Consider the following 21,531-nt stretch of genomic DNA (forward strand, 5'->3'; position numbering starts at 1 on the left):
ACGGCTCGACACGGGAACGAGTGTTTGTAGGGAAAATACAATAAAGGAACATTATAATAAGCAAAAATCTTATTTTTATTTGGGTAGAAGATAACAAAAATAATGACATACATTGTGCTATCTCTTTCCTGGTAACTTAACGTGAGAGGGATAGCATGAGGTTGCAGACTTCAGTGAAAAATTTTCGAGTAACTTATGGGAAAGTTGTTGTGTAAGTATATGGAGATTATGTGTGTTCGTGTCATGTCCACTGCTAAGTAAGTTATATGTACTAAATACCTGTATTGGTTGCATATTTTGCTGTTTTATTTATTATTTATTTATTTACACTTACAATGTTATACTATTTACGATTTAGTGAATTTTGATTCTAACTTAAGCCTTACTACACAACTATTTTTAAATTTAAACGTAATTACAATGTAATTTAAGAACGTGACATTTTAAAATGGTAGGGTTGCAAGTTTTTAACTTTAGACATCATTTTGTTGTAAATCTGATAATTTCTAATCCGATTCTTGCGAAACTCCTTTAGGTCCATTGAAGAAGAAATATCCTAGATTTGGAACGTCTTTTGGTGTCCAATGGTAACGTTTAGGCAAAAAATATGGTAACCTCATCCTCCTAAATATCTCGCTCCTTCTAGAGTCTTCGTTAGAGTCCGCCTCGACGGAGTCCCCGTGCATTCGCGGGTAAACTGTTAATTTATTCCCCTGAAGATACATTTCTGGTTTCTCTTCTATATTATTTTCAACTGACTCCTTTTTCGGTTTGACCTTTGCAGGTTTTTTCTCTTTAGATAGCTCACTAAAATCTTCGTCAGAATCTAATTCGTTGCTCTTCTTCACATTCTTTCTTTCTTTCCCCTTTTCTTCAGACGCGTCTGATTCATTTTTTATATCTTTTTTGTTATTTTTATTCTTCACCACCTCAAACCGTTTAGATTTTGTGTCTTCATCGTCGTCTTCATCAGAATCGCTTTCAACGTATGATCTTAACGCTTCTTGAACGACGTCTGTAGCTCTCCGAAGTCTGCTGCGTTTAGAATCGTCCCTCGTAAACCTAAAATCTATGTAATCTTGAGAGAAATCGGGCGCAGCTTGGTGTCTACCGAAATCTCCGAAGTCCACGTAATCCTCCGCAAACGGACCAGGTTTCTCTTTTCTGGTCAAATCTTGAAATGTGTACTTCGTATTTGCCTTCTTTTGGCTTAAAATATATTTAATTATCGGCTCAAGACTTTTCATTTGATGTTTTAGATCGTATCTCGGAGTTTTGTATTTCTTTGACACGTACGATTTCAGATTCGAATTCCCGAACATGTTGCCGAATATTCGGTGTTTGTTCGACAATAGCTGCAGTTGCGCGATGTTTGGTCGCTTGTATAGCTCATAAATCTGTTCTGCCTCCGCTTTGAGGGCATCGTCTGATGTTACCGGCTCCAGAACTAAGGATTTTTTATCTGAAGACAGTGATAGTCTGTGTACGTCACCGCTGTTTGATTTTGCGTCTATCAAGAACACTTTTGCGCCTGATACTGTTAACACTGAAAACAATCTCAGGATATAATGCCTTATGTAAGTAAAAGTCATTTACAAGATCGACAAGGATATCAGGCGCGGAAAGGCATCGCTGCTGTTGTATAAATTTGACAAGTGACATTTTAAAATGATCTCTGAAAGATTCCAATTTTGATAGTCTTGTAATTCTAATTCAGTAGCGAAAAGTACCTAGCATAAATATTTACATCAAACATTTAGATTAGGCAGAAACTTTACTTTGCCTGGCAAAATGCTTGTGACATTAAGTTTACCTATGGGATGTGCAATATAGTTCAAATGAATAACTACATTTATATTTATGAAAAAGTTATTTTTATCAATATATATTTATTTAGGTACTTAGTTCGAAACATATTCCTGTGTTGTGTATGTTTCTTTATTGAGGAAATCCGTGAATTTTTGTTCAATTTTCCAGGGATCCGTGGTTAAGAAACGACACTATATATAGTCGACAAAAAGAGAAATAAAATACTTGTTTTAAATCATATATTCAACATCAGCGTCTCTCTCATCAGTTTGTGCCATTGTAGTCTCAAAAGGTGCATAAAATACGTACCGATAAATGAGAGTAGACATAACGCTGCACATATTAAACCACTCATTTTTAACTTTAATATTAACATACTTCTACACAATCCATTTAAAATTCCATTAAACCCTCGACTTTTTCTTATCGCTAGCTTTTTATACCTTATTAGTGTATTCGTACTAATAAATAGTGTGTGTACAATCTATAACACACTTTAATTGCTAGAAAAAAATCACATTGTGTGTGTTATACACCTTGATTTCTAACTAAAATGTTTTTTAAAGAATAATATCTAAATATTGCCAATGTAATTCTCCGAGTAATATTTTGAATAAATTGTATAATGTCTATATACATAAAACTGGGAATAAATTATTACGCGTTGTTGAATTATTGTTTTCGTGTATTAAAATAATGATATTGATAAGCAAAGTCGTTAAAATCGAGTTGTTAAATTGAGGAAGTATTCATAAACGTCACATTTTAAATGTTACGCATGGGGACATTGTAATTGAAAAACAAGATTGGCAATATGGCAATTCGTTTACTATTATAGCATTTTCTACGCGCTGTTACATGGTATATCAATTTTTTTGTAATTAATAAACTACGTACTTTATTCTTCGAACATTACCACACGTACAATTAACGTGCTAAAAGTAGGTACCTAGTTATGACACTTTTTGGCAGCGGTGAAGATTGTTGTGCCACTTCTTCATCTGCGCTTTGGAATTCGGTAGAAAATTAGTTTTAAGTTTTTTGACGTCAAAATTGATTTATATCATCCTAAGCTGCACAATTTCGAATTTGAGTCGTAATGCTCGTTGGGCGTGGTGCCGACAAAGCTAACTACGAAAAAAAGCTTCTTTTTTTATAGCCGGCGTCCACGGCACCATAGATTTTAGTTTTTTTTTTTTGTTTTTTAAACTTGGCACGAATCTTTTTTTTTATATATATATAAGAAGTGTAATATGTAAGAATATTGTAAATACACGCTGCTAGACATCACAGATTGTTATAATTTATGTTTAAGGTTATAAAATGTCCTCTCTCTCGTCCGAGGCTGTGTCGCCGCGAAGCTCGGGGTCAGTGTAAAAAATAAATACTATTATGGCTAGGATTTTCCAACTGGCCACCTGGCTGACGTCAACCCTTTACCAGAGTTTGACGTTGGTACAAAGTTCGTCTGCATGCGTACCTCACTCTCGTCTACCAGCCGCCAAACAGCAGCGCTCGCATTGCTGTGTTCCGGTTTGAAGGGCGAGAGAGCCGGTGTGATTACCGGGCACTGTGGCAAAAGATCCTATATCCTACTATAATTATAAATGCGAAAGTTTGTAAGGATGTTGTGTGTTTGTTATTTTTTCACGCAAAATCTTCTGGACCGATTTTTATGAAATTTGGTAAGTACACGCGTAGAATATAACCTGGAATAGCACATAGGGTACTTTTTATACCGAAATTCCCACGGGAGCGAAGCCCCGGGGCGCAGCTAATAGGACATAAAGTAGGTGACACGTAGCTGGTGTAGCTTGGCTGCGGTGACCACTTACCATCAGGGCCGCATGCCTATTTGGTAGTGTAAGAAAAAGGTTTGTGAGCATGACACGAAAAAAACCTAAATAAAACACACGTTACATTTGGAAAGTTTATTACAAAAGCAGATACAAAAATTACATACAATCATGTCGAGGCGTCGAGACACTATATACAGAACCTCGGGTCGAACTAAATACGTGGGCAAAGTGCGGATTGGTATATCACATCTCACTATCGAGTCGATTCGCAGTGAGACGCAGCGAACCAATCACATTACGGCGTGGTTGTCGTTGCGTCACAATGACGCGCTGTGATTGGTTAGCTGCGTCTCACTGCGAGTCGACTCGACGGTGAGCGATGTAAGTAACAAAGTCACACTACACACACAAAATAATATTACTTTTAGAGCCTGTCTCACCGTTTGCTGATAAAGTATCTGATAGCCTATTATATGTAACATATCGAACATACAAAATTGTAATTCACAGTTTTACATACGGTTCACTGGCAAATAACTTCAGGCATATTTTATCTAGCAGTTAACTTATCTGTCAGATTACAAAAAAAAATATTTTATCAGATATAAGAAAGTGGTGAAACAGACCTTCAGTGTTTTAGATTACATGAAGTTATTTAATCGAAGAATTTAATTTTGAGGAACACGAAAAATATACTAATTTTCATTGGTGTATGATGGATATACCTACTAATTTCTAAACCTAATAACCTCCACAGACAGCCGACATGTTTAATGACACACTATAGGTACAGTCCACAGCACATCAAGATACACAAATTGATTGCAAATTCGACAAAAAGATGCATGCAGGATAATTTAACGTGCGGTCAACTGTACTAATTTCGTGACTGAAAATTTGTGACTGAAATATGGCGCTGCGGGCAATTTTTTGGTGAAACTGTTTAATAAAACTCGTCTAGTGTATATTCGATTACCTGCTAACAGACGCGGTGTGTAGTCGTAAAAGTCATGTCAGATGCCTTTAGGCGACTAGGATAATATCTAACACCAGTATTATTACACTAATACACACTCGAAAAGAAGTAGTTTCAAACGAATACATATTTATGTGTTTGTTTGAGAACCCATCATCGACCAATAAAAAGTTTAATACAGAATTTTTAAATACACACAAAAAAATTTACAGTCCGTAGTCAATCAAAATTAAGCTTCAAGATTTACGGTGGAAAGTCTAATATAGCTTGTCGAACCATGATTTAGGACATCTATTACACTTTTTTTATTCATTTAGGTGATATAATTTGATTCGAAAAGTAAATCAGATCGACCGGAATGCCTCCTAAAAATATAATTTTAAAAATAAAGTTAAAAAAAAACACGTTTCTCTTAAATTTTTATTCTAACGCCACACGCGCATAGACATACACTACTTACTGGTCGGAGCAAACTCCATATTTTACACAGCTAAATAGAAAATTCACATATAAAAAGTTTCAAGTCCTACAAAAATATAGAAAACGTTTCACTAATTTGGTCACATCAAGTACCTAATCGACGGCATACATTTTTAATTTACATTTTTTAATTCTTTTTTTTTTTTTGGCAGACTGGCTGATAATATTATCATATAATCTCAGAATTGTTTTTAATTACAAAAAGTTATTCCATTTTTGTTGATTTCATTTTCTTGAAAAATTTGAACTGTGTTCTATATTTGAATTTTGGACGGCTAACCAATTTTCATATTGTATTCTATATTTGAATTTTGCGTGAAATAATAGTCAGTACTGTCCTTCTACTGAGCCGATTCCAAAATCGATTCTAATTTTATTTGAGAAGATATTTCTGGCGCCGTGAATTACTTAAATCAAAACTTAAAATAGATAGACCATATTTTGATAGATTTAGATCAGATTTCCTTTTTATCTATTATTACGGCAGACGTTGACTAGATACAAAATGTAGAAAAATGTTATTTACAATTTTATAAAAAAAAGATTTTCTAAAAATGTTACCGGATGATTCTCAATAATCTAAAACGGAAAATAATAAGCAGTAAGCATAATTATAACGAATTTTAAAATATCTGTATATACGAATGTATTGTGAATTTTTTAAATGTGAAATATTGATATTTTTCTATAATTCTAAAAATGTTTCTGATAGTTACGTCTATATGATAAAAGTATATGTTCGTGCGCAAATAACTGTGAATATATTAGATAACTGACGTATAATTTAAAATATTTTAAACTCTATATTTATGATAATACTGATCTTATAATTATAGCGAACTTGAATTTATAAAAACTTTCAGAATGAGACCCGTTTTGATCAGCCTCTATAAAATACGATTTTGAATTAGTTTTTTTTTTTATTGTGTATGCTGATCAAAATCAGTTAATATTTCTATAGCAAGTTAATATTTTACTATGACAATGAACATATATATGAAGCATTAATTATCGCAAGGACTATATATCTTTACAAAATAAGGATATATGTTTTCTATGAGTTGTCGAGTGAGAAAACGACCAGTGCATATTGAGCTAATAAAAGAAACATATTACAGCTGATAACAAGATGTATTATAACGTCCGATATAAATATATATATATAAATATATATATATATTGGAAAAGACTTGTTGGTCAACATTATTTCTTTTTTTTTTGAACTTGACTTTGACTTGTTTATTTAATTCTTGTCGAAACTCGAAGTGACTTAAATACAAAAAAACGAATTCATGAATTTAGCAAATATATGTATGTCACGTGTTATAATTTATAATACATCTTGATAATCGGAATTTCTCTTAAAAAATAGATAGAACGCATTATGTAACAGAATATGTATAATATTCATATGTTGACTAGATTTAGTAAAAACTATGGAAGATAAAAAGCCGATATATTTTTTGCATAGGCATACAGTAAGTCACGTGATAGGTATATTATTTTTAAGTCGTTTCCAATTTCAAAAACTTCCGCGGTCGAAGTTTATTCCAGAAACATTCCATTTTTAAAAATTAGAATCGCCCAAACTTTTTAAATAATGTAATATTTTGAGAAAGTATTTTTTTTAAATATCAACCACATATTGTACACGTCTTCTGTCATTCCAATATAAATTTGAAATATATTTTTTCACATTCGTTATTTAAAAACAAATAGGTAGTTAGCCAAACTTTTTTGTTACTTTAAAAATAATCTTGGTAGTTATCAGCAGTTTAGATTTTAAACAATTTGTCCACTAATTTACTTTTATCTGTTTCATACAAATAAATCTTACACAATAAATGGAATATTAATACTAAATATAATTTTCCCACTTCGTTTCGCATTCCAAAAATATCAATTTATAGAAAAAAAAAATACCGTAATACTTTATACACACATTTTTCAAAGCAAATAAACATTTATTTACTTAATAATTAATATTAACATTATCTACAAACAAAAACTTCCACACGTATTTGAGATCACAATTATAAAAAAAAAAACATTTATTCCTAAACTTTTCGCACAAAAAAAACACATTAACCAAAAAAAAAACAAAAAATTTGCTTTTTTCTTTTTTTTTATCACGGATAGTAAATAATGCCAAACGTACCGTTTCTGTTTCCGATATAAACCCGCCGCCACGGCCGCTACTGTTTGCTCCTGTCCAGGACGGTGAAGTACCGCGCTATGTCGGCGTCCGCGCGCTCCATCCAGTTTATGTTCAGGGCGATTATATCTAGGGCTTCGGGCCCGCCCGGGAGAGAGCCGAAGGCGTTTTTGAACTGGAAAAAATAATATTTAAAAAGAATATTATTTTACGAAAATGTAATTCTCGTCACGTGGTTTCATCGCCGTCAGAGAGTGTCTTGTGGCATTTATCGTCCGACAAAAAACTCATGTCCGTGCTGTAAAACCGTTGAGGGGTTCCCTCGTTTGGAGCCGATCCTATGTGCACCATCTATGCTTATCGTAATAGTGCATTATCGTGGAAACTGAAGCGACGTGTAAAATTTCAACTCAGTAGGACAACTGGAAGTAGGAGAAATCTAACTTGCAAGATTTGATTACAGATTAAAATTATAGTCGAACCTTCGAAATTTTACTTATTTTTTAATTTTACTTTTTTTTTTAGTTGTTGTTATCATCGATTGTGTCCAGAATGCTGCTATTTCATACTGACCGTGTGGTAGTCTTCGGCTAGATGTATGCACCTTGCGGCGGCTTGTAGCGCGCTCGGGGGCAAGTGGTCACCGCGACACACGCGCAGGGCGCTCGCGGCGCCGCGCCATCTACACGGAAATACGAAGGACATTTCAAAGTGATTAAATATATAGGATGCATGTACCCCGTGCACATTCGACACGGGATACTAGGGTACCAGGGATTAGGTAGATCCTTTTTGCGAAATTTCCAGTAAATATTATATAATAAAATTTAAGCTTGACATGTAAACAAGAATCGCACAACATTATATAACACACACACACACACACGCACACGCACACGCACACGCACACGCACACACACACACACACACACACACACACACACACACACACACACACACACACACACACACACACACACACACACACACACACACACACACACACACACACACACACACACACACACAGAGACAAAACTGATATTATTCCAACTTCTTGATGCTACTATAGACCTCTAGCATCTACAATTCACAGCCGATTTAATAATTATTATCTTAATATTGACTTGAAACTTCGCATAGAGGATCTAGCCAAGGTCTCGGCGTTTCGTATGTGCATTGGGTTTACGATACATCCTGTAATATTTATTATTGGTTTGTAAAATGTAACCTGAACTAACACAAAGGACGATTTATCTAGAACTATCCGCGACAGCTAAACCCGGGGCAAAAATATTACATGTACTATGTAAGTTTTTTTTTAAGTTAGGTATTAAACTGTTATGTTGACGCGCCATCTACACGGAGATTCGAGGGATATTTCAGTGTGAGTAGTGATAATAATTTCAAGATATGCCTCACTTCAAAGTGACACTCATGAGGAAGTTTCATACATGCTTCCACTTCCATTTTAATCCCTTAGGGGTGTAATTTTCAAAAAGAGAATTTCTTACAAAACTTTAAACGTAAATCTAAACTTTAAACGTAAATCTAAATTACATGTATCAGTTTGAAATAATGACACAGTTTCGTACAAACTTTCACCCCCTATTTTAGCTTTCGGGGGTGCAATTTGAGAAAACTAACGGATGTATTTTTCTTTTTTTACTGAGTACAAACTTAAAAATAAAATAAAACGGGTCTCATTTCAAAAACGTCGTATTCAAGCTTCATATTTGGCTAAACGTAAGTTTAGATTTTCTAGGCCTTGTGCAGATTTATCGTGATGATGATTCACGTCAAATTTTATATGAAATAGTAATTTCTCACGAGCTACATACAGAGACGAGAAATCTAAAAAAATACTAAGTGTATCGTTCTTATCTTCATGTAGACATATGCTTAGCCTAGGTTGATTATTTGCATTAAGTATATTTACAATATATTATGTATTAAAATATTACCTGCAAGCAGAATCGCACAGCGAGGTGGCCCAGTCGGCCCAATCCAGTGAGCGACGGGCCTCGTTCGACATTACCACTACTGCAAACCTATAGACAGACAGACACATTTATATTCATAAACCATTTTTTGTTGTAAATTTATATATTTCGGGTTCTCTAAACGTGACTTTGTAATCAAAAACAATGAAACAATATTGAGCAATCCATTTGGTGGTGGTGGTACACTGGTGTTAGATTCTGTTCAAGTCCCCTAAAGGCATCAGACATGGCTTTACAACTAGCGGCCATCTAGCGGTAAGAAGTCGCATCATCAATCAACAGCCATTTAAACGTCCCCACCGTTGGAGCACTGGCATTCCTTATGGATGCATAAGGAGTTTGGGACATGACCCACCGCGCGGGCATATTGCGGATTGGCGGGTTGTAAGGACTGCAAATACAACCGGGACCAACAACGGCTGTACGTGCCTTCCGAAGCACGGCGGAGTTCAAGATAATTTTGGTCACCCATCCAATGACCGACCATTGTGAGAGTGTCTTAACCGCCACTATCACAGGCCGAGCGCGCTAACCACTGCGCTATAGGGTAGATGAATTTGAAGGTCAGAGAATTGTAAAAAATATGTGCAATCTAGATAAAATTATATATATATTTAGGATCATTATGATAATTCATACACTGTAACGATAAAGCTGAATCTAAATATAAAGATTTAAAGTCAATTTTCAAAAAGTATGAAATTATAAAAATAAATTTAACCATCATAAAAAAACAAAAAAAATATATAACAACTTTTATTAAGAAGTCGTCACCATAAACGTAATATTTAATGTAGCTGTCGAACAAACATATCGTTCTTCGCGAACATGTTAGCACGTTGTGACGTCACTTGTTCGTGTCATTCAGTATGGAGCGTTTGGACGAGTCCGAAAATGTGTGATTTTGTTTTTGTCATATCTTCGAAAGCATTGTCATTATCACAGTAATTTTTTTTTATTTTACTGGTGTTTCTATTAATATGAGGGGCTTCGAATAGTCATTAAAACAAAAATTCCTCACAAGTATTCTTATACTGTACTGTAAATAAAATAAACACTTTAAAAAAAGCAAATATTAGTGCAAAAATCACTCACTTGTTAAAAAGCCAATCATCTGGTGAAGAACCCAGCGCGTTGAGCAGCGCCTTGTGGTTGTACAGAGGTCGTGGCGCGGCGAGTGACGTCATCAGCGCTCGCCAACATGCTCGCCAAGCGAGCTCGCCGTGCGAACGTATGCCCGCAGTGAACGCCGCCTGATAATGTACATTTTATGCTATTTTTTGGAAACCGCTCGTGTATCATATTAATTACTTAATGTTAAAAAGTCTGTCTGTTAAGATCCTTTTTCTCTGGAACGCGTGGAGATTTATGTCAAAACTAGCTATTGCCCGCGTCTTCGCCCGCGTTAATTTTCCGGGATGACAGGTACCCTACGTCCTTCTCCACACTTCAAACTACATATACAAAATTTCAAGAAGATTGTTTGAGTAGATAGAGCGTGAAGAGGTAACAAACAAACTTACTTTCGCAATGATTGACCGAGCGCGGGAAGCGATCGAGGTCTAAAATTAACTTGGAGCAAAAATAAATTTTTTGTATGTATGTATGTATGCTTGTAATTGCGATAACTTCCGAACCGTTGGTCTGATTTTGATGAAATTTAAAAGGTATGTAGGATCTGTCAATAGAATTTTTAAGTTCGCGGGGCGACAAAATCGGTTAAGACGTTTTTGAAATATTTTTAATTTATTATAATTAGTAATTTTTTTTTGTGTTCGCAATGTCTAAGTTCGCGGCGAACAAGCAGTAATACTAGTTTGTTGCGCCGCTTCTTCTTCACCTGCGCTTTGGTCGGCAGTAGACTTAGTTTAAGATAGATAAACTCTTTATTGCACCATTCACAAAGGAGTTACAAGTTACAACAAGATAGTCAAACATAATGAATGCAAAGGCGGACTTATCGCTAATGCAATTTCTTCCATGTAAGTATTTATTTTGACGTCAATAATTGATGTAAATCATCCGAAATTGAATAAAGAATTATGTACTTGACTCCGGACTCACTCACCTCCTGGTATATGTCTGGTATCGTCTGGTTGGTGTTGAGCCAGACATCGAACAGCTCAGTGGCTTGTTTGGTCACCTTCGCGTTGCGCCACTCCACGCCCGCCCGCAGCAGGGCGCCACTGAGCCAACTGGGCAAAATGACATGAAATATATCAAACCTAGCCGCGCCCCGGGGTTTCGCTCCCGTGGGAATTTCGGGATAAAAAGTACGCGTTGTTCCAGGTTATATTCTACCCGTGTACCAAATTTCATAACAATCCGTCCAGTAGATTTTGCGTGAAAGAGTTAGAAGCATACAACGAAATTGTAAAGATTTCAGCTTTTGCCATTTGGGTACGGAACCCTAAAAAACAAATGTCATCATCATCAATAACAGCCATTTAAACGCCCCCGCTGCTGGGGCACTGGCCTTCCTTATGGATGCATAAGGAGTTTGGGACATGACCCACCGCGCGGGCCCATTGCGGATTGGCGGGTTGTAAGGACTGCAAATACAACCGGGACCAACGACTATAAGCAAACAGGTCCTCCAGATATATTATCAACTAGCTGTTTACCCGCAGCTTCGCTCGCTTAAATCCCTCGGGAGCAGTTATTCTTTTGGGATTGGGATATAGCTGAAATAAAATATCCATAGCGCATTTAAAATACACACGCTCATTTAGCGCCATCTGCAACAGAATGCAGATATTACGCAAATACCACAGACAAAATAGTTTTTTCCGGGATGAAAGGTACTGTTACGGGTTCCGTAGAAAGTATCTTTTTAAAAAACGAAAATTACAAAGAAATGGAAATTATAATATGAATGGTATATAGAGAGAATGTTGAGAGCGGACTGACTCAATAACATAATATTAAAACAAATGTGTTGTAGTAACTAGGTCGCTGATGCAGTGAATATGCATCAGAGTTAATATTTTATTACAATTAGGGGTAAGTGCTATCGTAACAGTACCCCTATGTCCTTGTCCATACTCTTAATGATATCTATGCGAAATTTCATGATGATTAATTGAGTAGATAACGCGTGAAGAGGTAACAAACAAACAAACAAACATACTTTCGCATTTACTTGAGATACAGCACTCACAGTTGATCCTCATTCAGCCCCCCAGCGTCGATCTCCCTGTCGCTGTAGAGCGGAACATTGGGGGGGTGGAGCTTGGCCAGCAGGTCGTTGACCCCGGGCCCGGAGCTGCCGAGCGCGAGCAGCTGTCTCCACCACGAGAGGTGGCTGAGTCCCACGCGCCATGGTGCCCAATGCGTTTCTGTTGTTAGGCGGGCTGGGCGCCAAGTTTAATTGTTTTAAAGTTATGATAAATTCCATTTATTTCTAGTTTTTGATGTCAGTTAATTGTCTTGGTATTTTAGCGTAATTTATAATGATTCTAGTGACCGAAAAAATGTTAATAAAAACATGTTTTAACACGTTTTTATAATTCGATGAAATAAGTTTTGACGTAATGTTTTTTTTATAGTGACTAAAACACACAATAGACTCACATTTTGCAAACTCTAGCTGATAATATAAATAAATATGCCAATGCCAAGCGAATATAAGAGAAATATTCTCAATGTGTTTATTCGTTGTGATTCTAGTGAGTAAAATATGAAATTAGTCTCACAAGTAGCTATGCTAGCAGACATTTTGCAAGCTCCAACCGAGAATATAAGAGAATATTCTCAATTTGTTTATTCGTTGAAACATTATGTTTTTTTATGAGATTTGTGTAATTCTAGTTAGTAAAACATTGCAAGCATACATTTTGCAAGCTCTAACCGAGAATATTTACTATTTGTTTATTCGTTGTAATATTACGTTTTAAATGAGATTTGTGTAATTCTAATTAGTAAAACATTGTCTTCGCCAACACACCGGAGCCAACGAAACTCAATAATACTTGTGGATTATTTATGTTCATTTAATGATGACAGTTTTTTGAAATTAGTAAATAGTAAGCGCGCTAAAGTCCAAATTTGAGCAGAGAGAATAAAAAAGTTAAAGTGACATTGACAGCTTTGACATTTGAGGAAATTAAAAAGTTAGCTGGGAACACTGAAGCAATACAGCCATAGCCTAGCCTAGACAAACATGAAACGTGACTCACAAGCAGCAGCTATGGCCCTGTTAGCAGACCATTTTGCAAACCTAGAGTTTCGGGAATATTATTGAATATAAGAGAACATTCTCGATGTGTTTATTCGCTGAAATGTGTTTTAGCGTCAATATGTTTGATTGTTATGAGTATAAAACATGAAGATAGACTCACAAGCGGCGGCGATGGCGCGGCTGGCCGGCAGCCGGCGGGCGCGCGCCAGCACGAACGCATCGTCCAGCAGCAGCGCCCTCTCCGCGGGCGCTCCGCTGTCGTACATCGCGGCCGCGCGGACTATCGCTTCCTCGTCTGTTTCTGTCTGTTATTGTATTAAAAAATATATTTGTGTCGCTTGTCCTAACTAATGTTATAATGCGAAAGTGATTTTGTTTGTTTGTTTTGTTGTTGTTATATATTCACGCTTTATCTACTCGATTAATTCTCTTGAAATTTGAAATACAGCATCTTGCGCATGGTCCCAAGTAGGTTGGTTTGTCTGTATGTAAACCATTGTTGCACCATTGCTGGAGGAATGGTCTACACAATAGGTAATTTTTAATTTTATTTAAATTTTAATCTTATTGAGCGAGCGAGGTCTAACATTCTACTTGGGGCCAATAGAATTTTTATGTTCGTGGGGCATCAAAATCGTTTCAGTTGTTTTTGAATTATTGATAATTTTGTAAAAAAAATATTGTGTTCGCGAGGTCTAAGTTCGCGGCAAACAACTAGTTAATTACATATCTAACATAGCATTCATTCATTCATTCATATGGTTTAAAAATGGTGAATGACATAGGGTATCTTTAATATTGGAAAAATAACTGATTCCGTGGGAAATTCACGCCTCATCTACCCTATTGCGGTTTAATTGATACAGTCAACAGCACATCAACTCACCTTCTCATTGCAAACTCGCCACTATTACCGCGCCATAGAAGTTCATGCAGTATAACTTTGTGCCGTTGACTGTACTTACAAAATACAAATGCATATAAAATACTTACATCGTCCGTGTATCTGTCATCCGGCGCGACCCTGTACAGCCCTCGGGCTCCGACATTGTATCGGACCCATTTATGCTTGCCCAAGTCCGGAATGGTCACTGAAATTATTGTTATTATTGAAATTATTGCTATTATACTACCTTAGGTAGTATAATAGCAATTTATACTATTATTATACTACCTTATATATGCTATTATACTACCTTTACTGCAATTTACACAACGATGTAAATTAAACGAGTATGACGACCTCGGTGGCGCGGTGGTAAAGTGCTCGCCTCTGAACCGAGAGGTCCCGGGTTCGATCCCCGGTCGGGTCATGATGGAAAATGATCTTTTTCTGATTGGCCCGGGTCTTGGATGTTTATCTATATGTGTATTTGTTATAAAATATAGTATCGTTGAGTTAGTATCCCATAACACAAGTCTCGAGCTTACTTTGGGGCTAGCTTAACTGTGTGATTTGTCCTTATATATTTATTTATTTATGGTCTGTGTGCAGAAGACCGTGCGAAGTAGAAGCGAGAGAGAAAGAGATACTCACTTTCTGTGTCGTTCATCCATATGAGATGTGTGACGTTCTGCGCCCATCGCGACATCCTCACTGGTTTTGTGTCATTGCCTACGTCATACCTTGAAATAACGCAAATGTTGCTTTAATAAAAATATTATACAATGGAATTTGAAAAAAAAGTAAAGAATAAAAATTTGGGAATGGAACGCAACCCTAACAGTTCTTTTTCTGTCCGTAGTGGCGCTGTGTACGTGTCAACACTATCCTCCATTTTGTTCTTTAGAAAAATACCTTCTTGTACCGCGTGTTTACAACCGCAATAAAACTAAATATACCCAATAATGTGCTTATTTATTGACTACAGCTTTGTGTATTTATCACTACGACTTACCAAGTAGAATTGTGCAAAACTTCGGTGGAATTCTTAACAATCTTTGTGTCTTCTTCCTTTAGTGGTCCCACTACAAACGTCAGTGGTACTATCCACTTGGGTTCCGGTAGTGCTGGGGTGGTTTTAGGGTACCTCCTGGTGGTGGGGGCGGGGGTTGTGGTCGTTGTCGCGTTCACATCCTCCTCTGTTTCTGTGTAGTTTTCTGTAAAAGAAATATTTATTATTAATTTATATTGATATAGTATTTATTTTTATTTATAAGAATTTATTGTTCCAAGTAAAAACATACTTATAAACAAATGGCGAACTTAATGCTATAAGCATTCACCCCCGGCTAACCATTAGGAGAAACGGAGAAAAGTTGTGCGGCGCAAAAATATCTTAAACACAAATAAGTACTACCACATACTCAAATACAATAATAGTTTTCTAGATGTTGCCCGGGGCTTCGCTCCCGTGGGTATTTTGAGATGAAATATTTTATAAAATATTTGCATATAGACTCATATAGACCCTCCACTTTAATTAAAGGGGATGGTCTATATGAGTATACCATGCAAATATTTTTTACGTATTTTTTTAACAGGAGTAATTACTCCTATTTAAAAATATCCGTCGAGTAGTTTTAAAGATCTAAGCGTCCGTATAGGGACAGACAGACAGCGGGAAGCGACGACTTTGTTTTATATTATATAGTTTTAGTGATATGCAGTGTTAAAGATGAATTAAACTCACCGGGCTCATAAAATACATTGTTGAGATCTGTTCTTAGATCTTCAGTGATCGCAAACTGAGCCATCGAGGGTTCATTCCGCGGCTGTGGCGCTTGCATCACGAATCTGCACATATACAATACAGAGTTATCGATTTACAAAAGGACAACATGATAACATTTATTGTCTCGTTTTCAACTATACAGCCCGTACCGGCTTCGCTCGGGTAAAACTATAATAAATCATACATCTAAACCTTCCTCATGAACCACACTAATCTATTGGTGAAAACCGCACGAAAATCCATGTGTTAGTAGTTTTTGAGTTTATGGCGAACATACAGACAGACGCGGCAAAAAAAAAAATATAATATGTAAAAATAAAGATCGAACTAGATAAAAATCGATATCTCATGATGGTGAAAGATATATCTACCTTTTATCTTTTCGAGTGTGTTGTTGCTGTGTTGTGTATTTTATCCAAGTCGCCTAAAGGCATCTGACATGATTTTTACAACTACATAAAGAACCTTTGGTGGCAAGTTGTCGCCTACACGCGAGTAAGCTAAACTAACTCTGGCCCAACCAGTGTGCAGGTTCCTCACGATGTTTTCCTTCATCGGAAGCAAGTGGTGGTCGATGAAAACTACTATACATGAGTCAGATTGGTATACAAACTCATGTGGCACGAGTAGGATACGAACCTGGACCTGAATATATATATATATATATATGGGACATTCTACTTTTCTACCGACAATCAGACTCGTGTTTTTCTGAATTTGATAAAAAAATTACAGAGTATATTTTTTCACAAAATATATTTATATTTATTGTTAAGAGATCGAAGATTACAGAAACGCGTAGTGCAGTAACTTTTTATGTTAAATCTTTCATTTATTTCAAGTTTCATCAGTACAGGAACAAAAAATTGACACCTCTGTCACAAAAAGAAAATAAATGTCATTATTATTTAAAATACTTGTTTTTTAGTTTCTTTTTAAATTTGTATAACTAGAATACAAACATTTATCATAATCATACTCGATTTGTGGGATTTTTTATTACAAATACTAAAAAAATAATAATTTAATACCACTTTGTCACATTTTTGCTTTTTACAACAATACATTTTGATATTTTTTAAGTAACTTCAATACTACAATTGAAATTTTGTTAATATACATAGCGCAGACAATATGCAGTAATATAATAAAGCTATTTAGTTATAGTTTCGAATAAACTTAATCTCCATGTTACTTTGATGCTCAATTACAAGAGAGACAAAATCGTGACAGAGTGTGACAAAGTGGTAAATATGAATAAGCCAACATTAAACTTAATCGTTTAACACTTATAAAACTTTTAAAATGATAACAAAACAAAATGCTTATCTTAAACATGATAATACTTATTACTTGGTATACTTAATCATTATTTGGTATACGTAAAATCAGACTTATCTTTTCTCTTAATCTACTTTTCAAATACTTCTATTGGTTTCTCAAATTCGTAAAAAACACGCTTTCCTCTTTTCACTTCTTTAGGACTAGGAATTATTTTAATCAAGTTTTCAAACATCACATCAGATACATCTGACTTGACTAATTTAAATATTTTTCCAGTGTCATCAACAGTTTTATAAAACATCACCCGAACATCTCCATCTTCATCCACACAACTTTTTGCAACGCCTAAGTAGGTGTAATCGACTTTGCTTTTACTGAGTACTTTTACTAACAGATGTGTACCATTTTTTATTAATAATGGGTGGATGTTGTCTTTAGATATGTCATATGAAGTGCCAGGTTTATGGTGCTTAGGTTCTTTTAAAGTGACAAGAGGCTGATCATCTTCATCTTCCGAAGTAGAAGTATAAACAGTCTCATAAAATCTTTTTGTAGGAGCTCTAATTATGTTCGTTAAATCAGTCAATGGTTCATTCAAATCTGAGGTTGGGCTTTCGTTAACTTCTATTACGCGTTCTGGCAATGGGCAGTAAGTCATTAAATTGTAGCAATCACAAAATTTGTGGCAAAAACAACTCAATGATCGGTAGCTCAGCACTCCAGGTTCCTGAGACATTAGTTGGTGGACGTCCATAGTACCTTTCAACGGTATAATTTCAGTTGGAATTTCCATTAAAATTTGGGCAATATCGTCTTTCTCAACAAGAAACACCTTTATCTTACTTCGGTCCTTAAGTGCTTCATAAAATTCAAAAGCGTCAGTAATATCGTGTCCACTGGCGACAAAATTGTCAGCTAAACGTTTAATAGACCCTCCTATACCGTCAGCAGCTCCCTTGCCGTGACCGGATTCAAAAAAATTCCAGGTTAAGCTTTCAAATCGGTACTGTTCAAAAAATCTTGTTGCAAGAAGATAAAAATTATTTTTTTGTTTGTATTGTGTTGCTGGTCCATCAGAAAAAAAGTGGACTGTTTTAATTAGGGGTAATTCTTTTTGAACCCAATCAAGTACCAAATGCAGGTGTGCCCAAATAGCTGCAGGACCATGATTAAGATCAGAAGACACAGTACAAAAAGAAGTGATACGCTTGTCACTAGTAGAAGTCAAGTAATACATTACTGCGGTATGTAAAGTCACTTGGTTTCGTGAAAAATGCACTGATTGAATTTCCTCGTGGTACTTACAGGTGTAATTTTCGCTGAAATCTATATGTAAAGCAATTTCAGTCTCAGTCAATCCAGTTATACATTGTCGATATGATTTGTACTGATTTCTAATATTGAATACGTGAGATTTAAAAACTGTTAAATTTTCTTCAAATTTCTTAATCAAAATTGTAATCGTAACTTGTTCAGTCCGTTTTATATTTTTACTGATTTTGATTTTCTTTCCGTTCTTCTCAATGATATCTGCTTTTCTAACCCATTGTACCAATTCAACCAATTTCTCCTGGTCGATCATATTACAATAATAGAGTTTCTTTGTTTCACATTCTGTGCATTTTCCTTTCATACATGTTATTGAATTTACATCGCATACAGTTTGTGAGATTATTAGATTCATATCGTTGGTTTTAATAACTTTGTTTTTATAAAGAACAAATTTCATAAAAGTAATATTTGCGTGCAGCTTGCACATGCAAGTTTCGCGGCCATCAATACGAGCTGGTACGACGTAAAACGGTTTATGTTTCGCAAAATAGCTGTAGTGACATTTAACGTCGGGATTCTCTTTTCGAAATGATATGTATAGATTTTTTCTAGTGTCCAGTAAAATCCGTTTTTGCATCTTTTTTTTATGTAAAGTTACAGTCTCGTTTTTCCCAGCTGTAGCTCGTGACACATCATCCCTGAGATAAAAAGAATGAATTTTAGAGATCAATGAAATAATTCTTGGTCGCAATGTATACTTTTTTGATTTTCTTTTTATTCCTAAAGTTTCCTGAAACAGTTTAAGTTTTAGTCCCGAACGGTTAATTGCTCTATCTTCTAGGATGGTTTTAAAGCAGTGTCTTGTTTTAAAGTCTTTAATGTTTTTATAACGTTCCTTAATGGCGTTTGTTAAAATACAATATTTTATTTTTTCTTCGTCGGCGCTGACAATCTTATCTTGTTGACTTTTTCTAGTTTTAGTTATATTCTTGTTTTTTTCTTTATTTTTTTGACGTTGAAGTCTTTTCTTGTATTTTCGTATTTTTTTCTGTAATTCTTTTAACTGCTCCTGTAGTTTCAAATTTTGTCTATAAATTTTAGATCTGTCACGTCTTACTTTTCCTCTTCCCCTTTCTCTCGTAGTGGATGAGGCTGGAGTCAATGAACGAGATCGAGGACTTAGAGGAAGTGACCTAGGGCTCGAAGGAACAGGTGTGGAAGTCGGAGTATACATCAGAATGTTCTTCAAAGATTTTTGTATTTCTCTTCTTTTCTTGTTTCTAACTTGCCATTTTCTTTTCATTTGTCTGTGTTCTCTTGGTGTCATATCTTTGACTAGCTTTTTGTGAGCATGATATCTTGCTAAGTCTTTTCGTTTTACTTCTGCAAGTTTTTCGGGATCTTGTTTCCTTTTTTCGCGACATCTTCGCTGCCTCTCTGCCGCAGATAAAACCATTTCTAAATAAATCCTATGATGATGTCACCTTAAATGAATAACATAAATAAATTAATATAAAGAACAAAAAAAACATTGATTAACAATTGTAGAAACTAAAAAAAGCAAGTTTTTGACGAAGTTTACCCCTCCGTCACGAGTTATACCACTCTGTCACATTATTTTTGTGACAGGGGTGTTTCGTGACAGAGGTGTAAAACAACAGCGTTATTGGACCTCAGCGTCAAACCAATTACGTAACACTCGTAAAAGTAGGTGAATATAAAAAGATACTAGAAAACAATATAATTACCTATATAAATACTAATAAAAATGAGATTTCAAAGTAGTGACTTACGTTACAGAGCGGACGCCGAATAAACACACGCACCTCGTTTCACTAGCGGCGGGCGACTAACTCTGCTCGCGGCCGAATGCGGCGTAAACGCGTGAGGCCGAGAGGGGAGGGGTAACTACTTTGTCGTTTAGCGTTGAAGGTCAAACGGCTACGCGCGGTTTTTGATTTGTGAAATGCGTGACGGAAGACAGCAACAAAAAACATTACACCTGAACCCAACGATATATATATTTTTTTGTTTAATATTATGATCCTTTAAGCATATGATATTCTGATTGGTTTAATGATAATGTATCAGAAGTGCAACTAATAATTTTATATTAAAGGGTTATATATATTTTTTTTAAGAGAGAGCATGAAGTAACATTACGTAACGCAAAGAGACACATATTATTTGTATGTAAAACACCTCCGTCACATATTTTGTCTACTATGTCACAATAATTTTATAAGAAGTAAAAACACAATAAATAACGGATTTTAGTTTATTAAAATGACTATACGATCCAGACAAAATGTGTGAAAATAAATTTTGAGGGTCTATAATTTACGACGAATATTGATTTTTTTTTCGAAGGAGACACCTCATTGTCGGTAGAAAAGTAGAACACCCCATATACCAGAACACCCCATTTTATTGATTGGAATAACAATCACAAACATTTTAAATATATACCTTTACAATTTATATATATATATAATAATTATAATATATATATATATATATTATAATCAGCACTCGGATCACAATCATAACCCGTTTTGATATATCTTTTGACTATGTACATTATGTACTTTTCTATATTATTAGAAAAAAACGTTGTAAGACACAATAATGGTAAGCCGATCTGGCATGATAGGGACCAACACTGTTCAAATGAGTTTCTTTCGGCATTTCTTCTCAGCAGTGGTCGTTCCGAAATGCCAGTAGTTGTAGCTTGTGAGAAATGACTATAAATACAAAAAATTGACGAGAAAAAGTGCCTGTGAAGGTCTAATATCTAAATAAATGATTTGATTTGAAAAAAAAAAACAAAATTATACAAATTTATCTACCTTTCTTCATCACACCGGAAATATATATATTTTTTTTATTAAAATTAAA

At 35.2% G+C, this 21,531-nt stretch overlaps 2 protein-coding genes and 1 long non-coding RNA gene across 6 annotated transcripts in view; 1 reads left to right on the forward strand and 2 right to left on the reverse strand.

The window, feature by feature from the left end:
• Positions 1-57: 57 nt before the first annotated feature.
• On the reverse strand, positions 58-2,459 carry LOC128682129 (uncharacterized). Its single transcript, XM_053766679.2, has 2 exons — positions 2,119-2,459; positions 58-1,546 (listed from the first exon to the last, which is right to left on the reverse strand). Exons 1-2 carry the CDS (start codon positions 2,183-2,185, stop codon positions 507-509), a joined length of 1,107 nt encoding a protein of 368 aa, XP_053622654.1. The 5' UTR covers positions 2,186-2,459; the 3' UTR covers positions 58-506.
• Positions 2,460-2,545: 86 nt separating this feature from the next.
• On the forward strand, positions 2,546-7,881 carry LOC128682131 (uncharacterized). Its single transcript, XR_008406085.2, has 3 exons — positions 2,546-2,750; positions 3,125-3,176; positions 7,745-7,881. It is a non-coding gene; the product is annotated as an uncharacterized LOC128682131 (long non-coding RNA).
• Positions 3,726-21,531, reverse strand: part of LOC128682125 (uncharacterized protein) — a 43,680-nt gene continuing 25,874 nt past the window's right edge. For 3 of the 4 annotated variants that reach the window (XM_053766674.2, XM_053766673.2, XM_053766672.2), the window contains exons 18-28: positions 16,036-16,139; positions 15,301-15,502; positions 14,940-15,028; positions 14,396-14,493; positions 13,563-13,707; positions 12,383-12,575; positions 11,291-11,417; positions 10,318-10,475; positions 9,184-9,270; positions 7,793-7,901; positions 3,726-7,394 (exon numbers count right to left, since the gene is read on the reverse strand). In XM_053766674.2, the coding sequence (XP_053622649.1) occupies positions 7,260-7,394; positions 7,793-7,901; positions 9,184-9,270; positions 10,318-10,475; positions 11,291-11,417; positions 12,383-12,575; positions 13,563-13,707; positions 14,396-14,493; positions 14,940-15,028; positions 15,301-15,502; positions 16,036-16,139 (1,447 nt within the window). In that variant the 3' untranslated portion in view covers positions 3,726-7,259. Of the gene's footprint in view, positions 7,395-7,728; positions 7,902-9,183; positions 9,271-10,317; positions 10,476-11,290; positions 11,418-12,382; positions 12,576-13,562; positions 13,708-14,395; positions 14,494-14,939; positions 15,029-15,300; positions 15,503-16,035; positions 16,140-21,531 lie in introns of those variants that run through there. The other variant, XM_053766675.2, reaches the window with a different exon arrangement.

Source organism: Plodia interpunctella, chromosome 29, assembly GCF_027563975.2.
Source record: "Plodia interpunctella isolate USDA-ARS_2022_Savannah chromosome 29, ilPloInte3.2, whole genome shotgun sequence".
Taxonomy (NCBI): Eukaryota; Metazoa; Arthropoda; class Insecta; order Lepidoptera; family Pyralidae; genus Plodia; species Plodia interpunctella.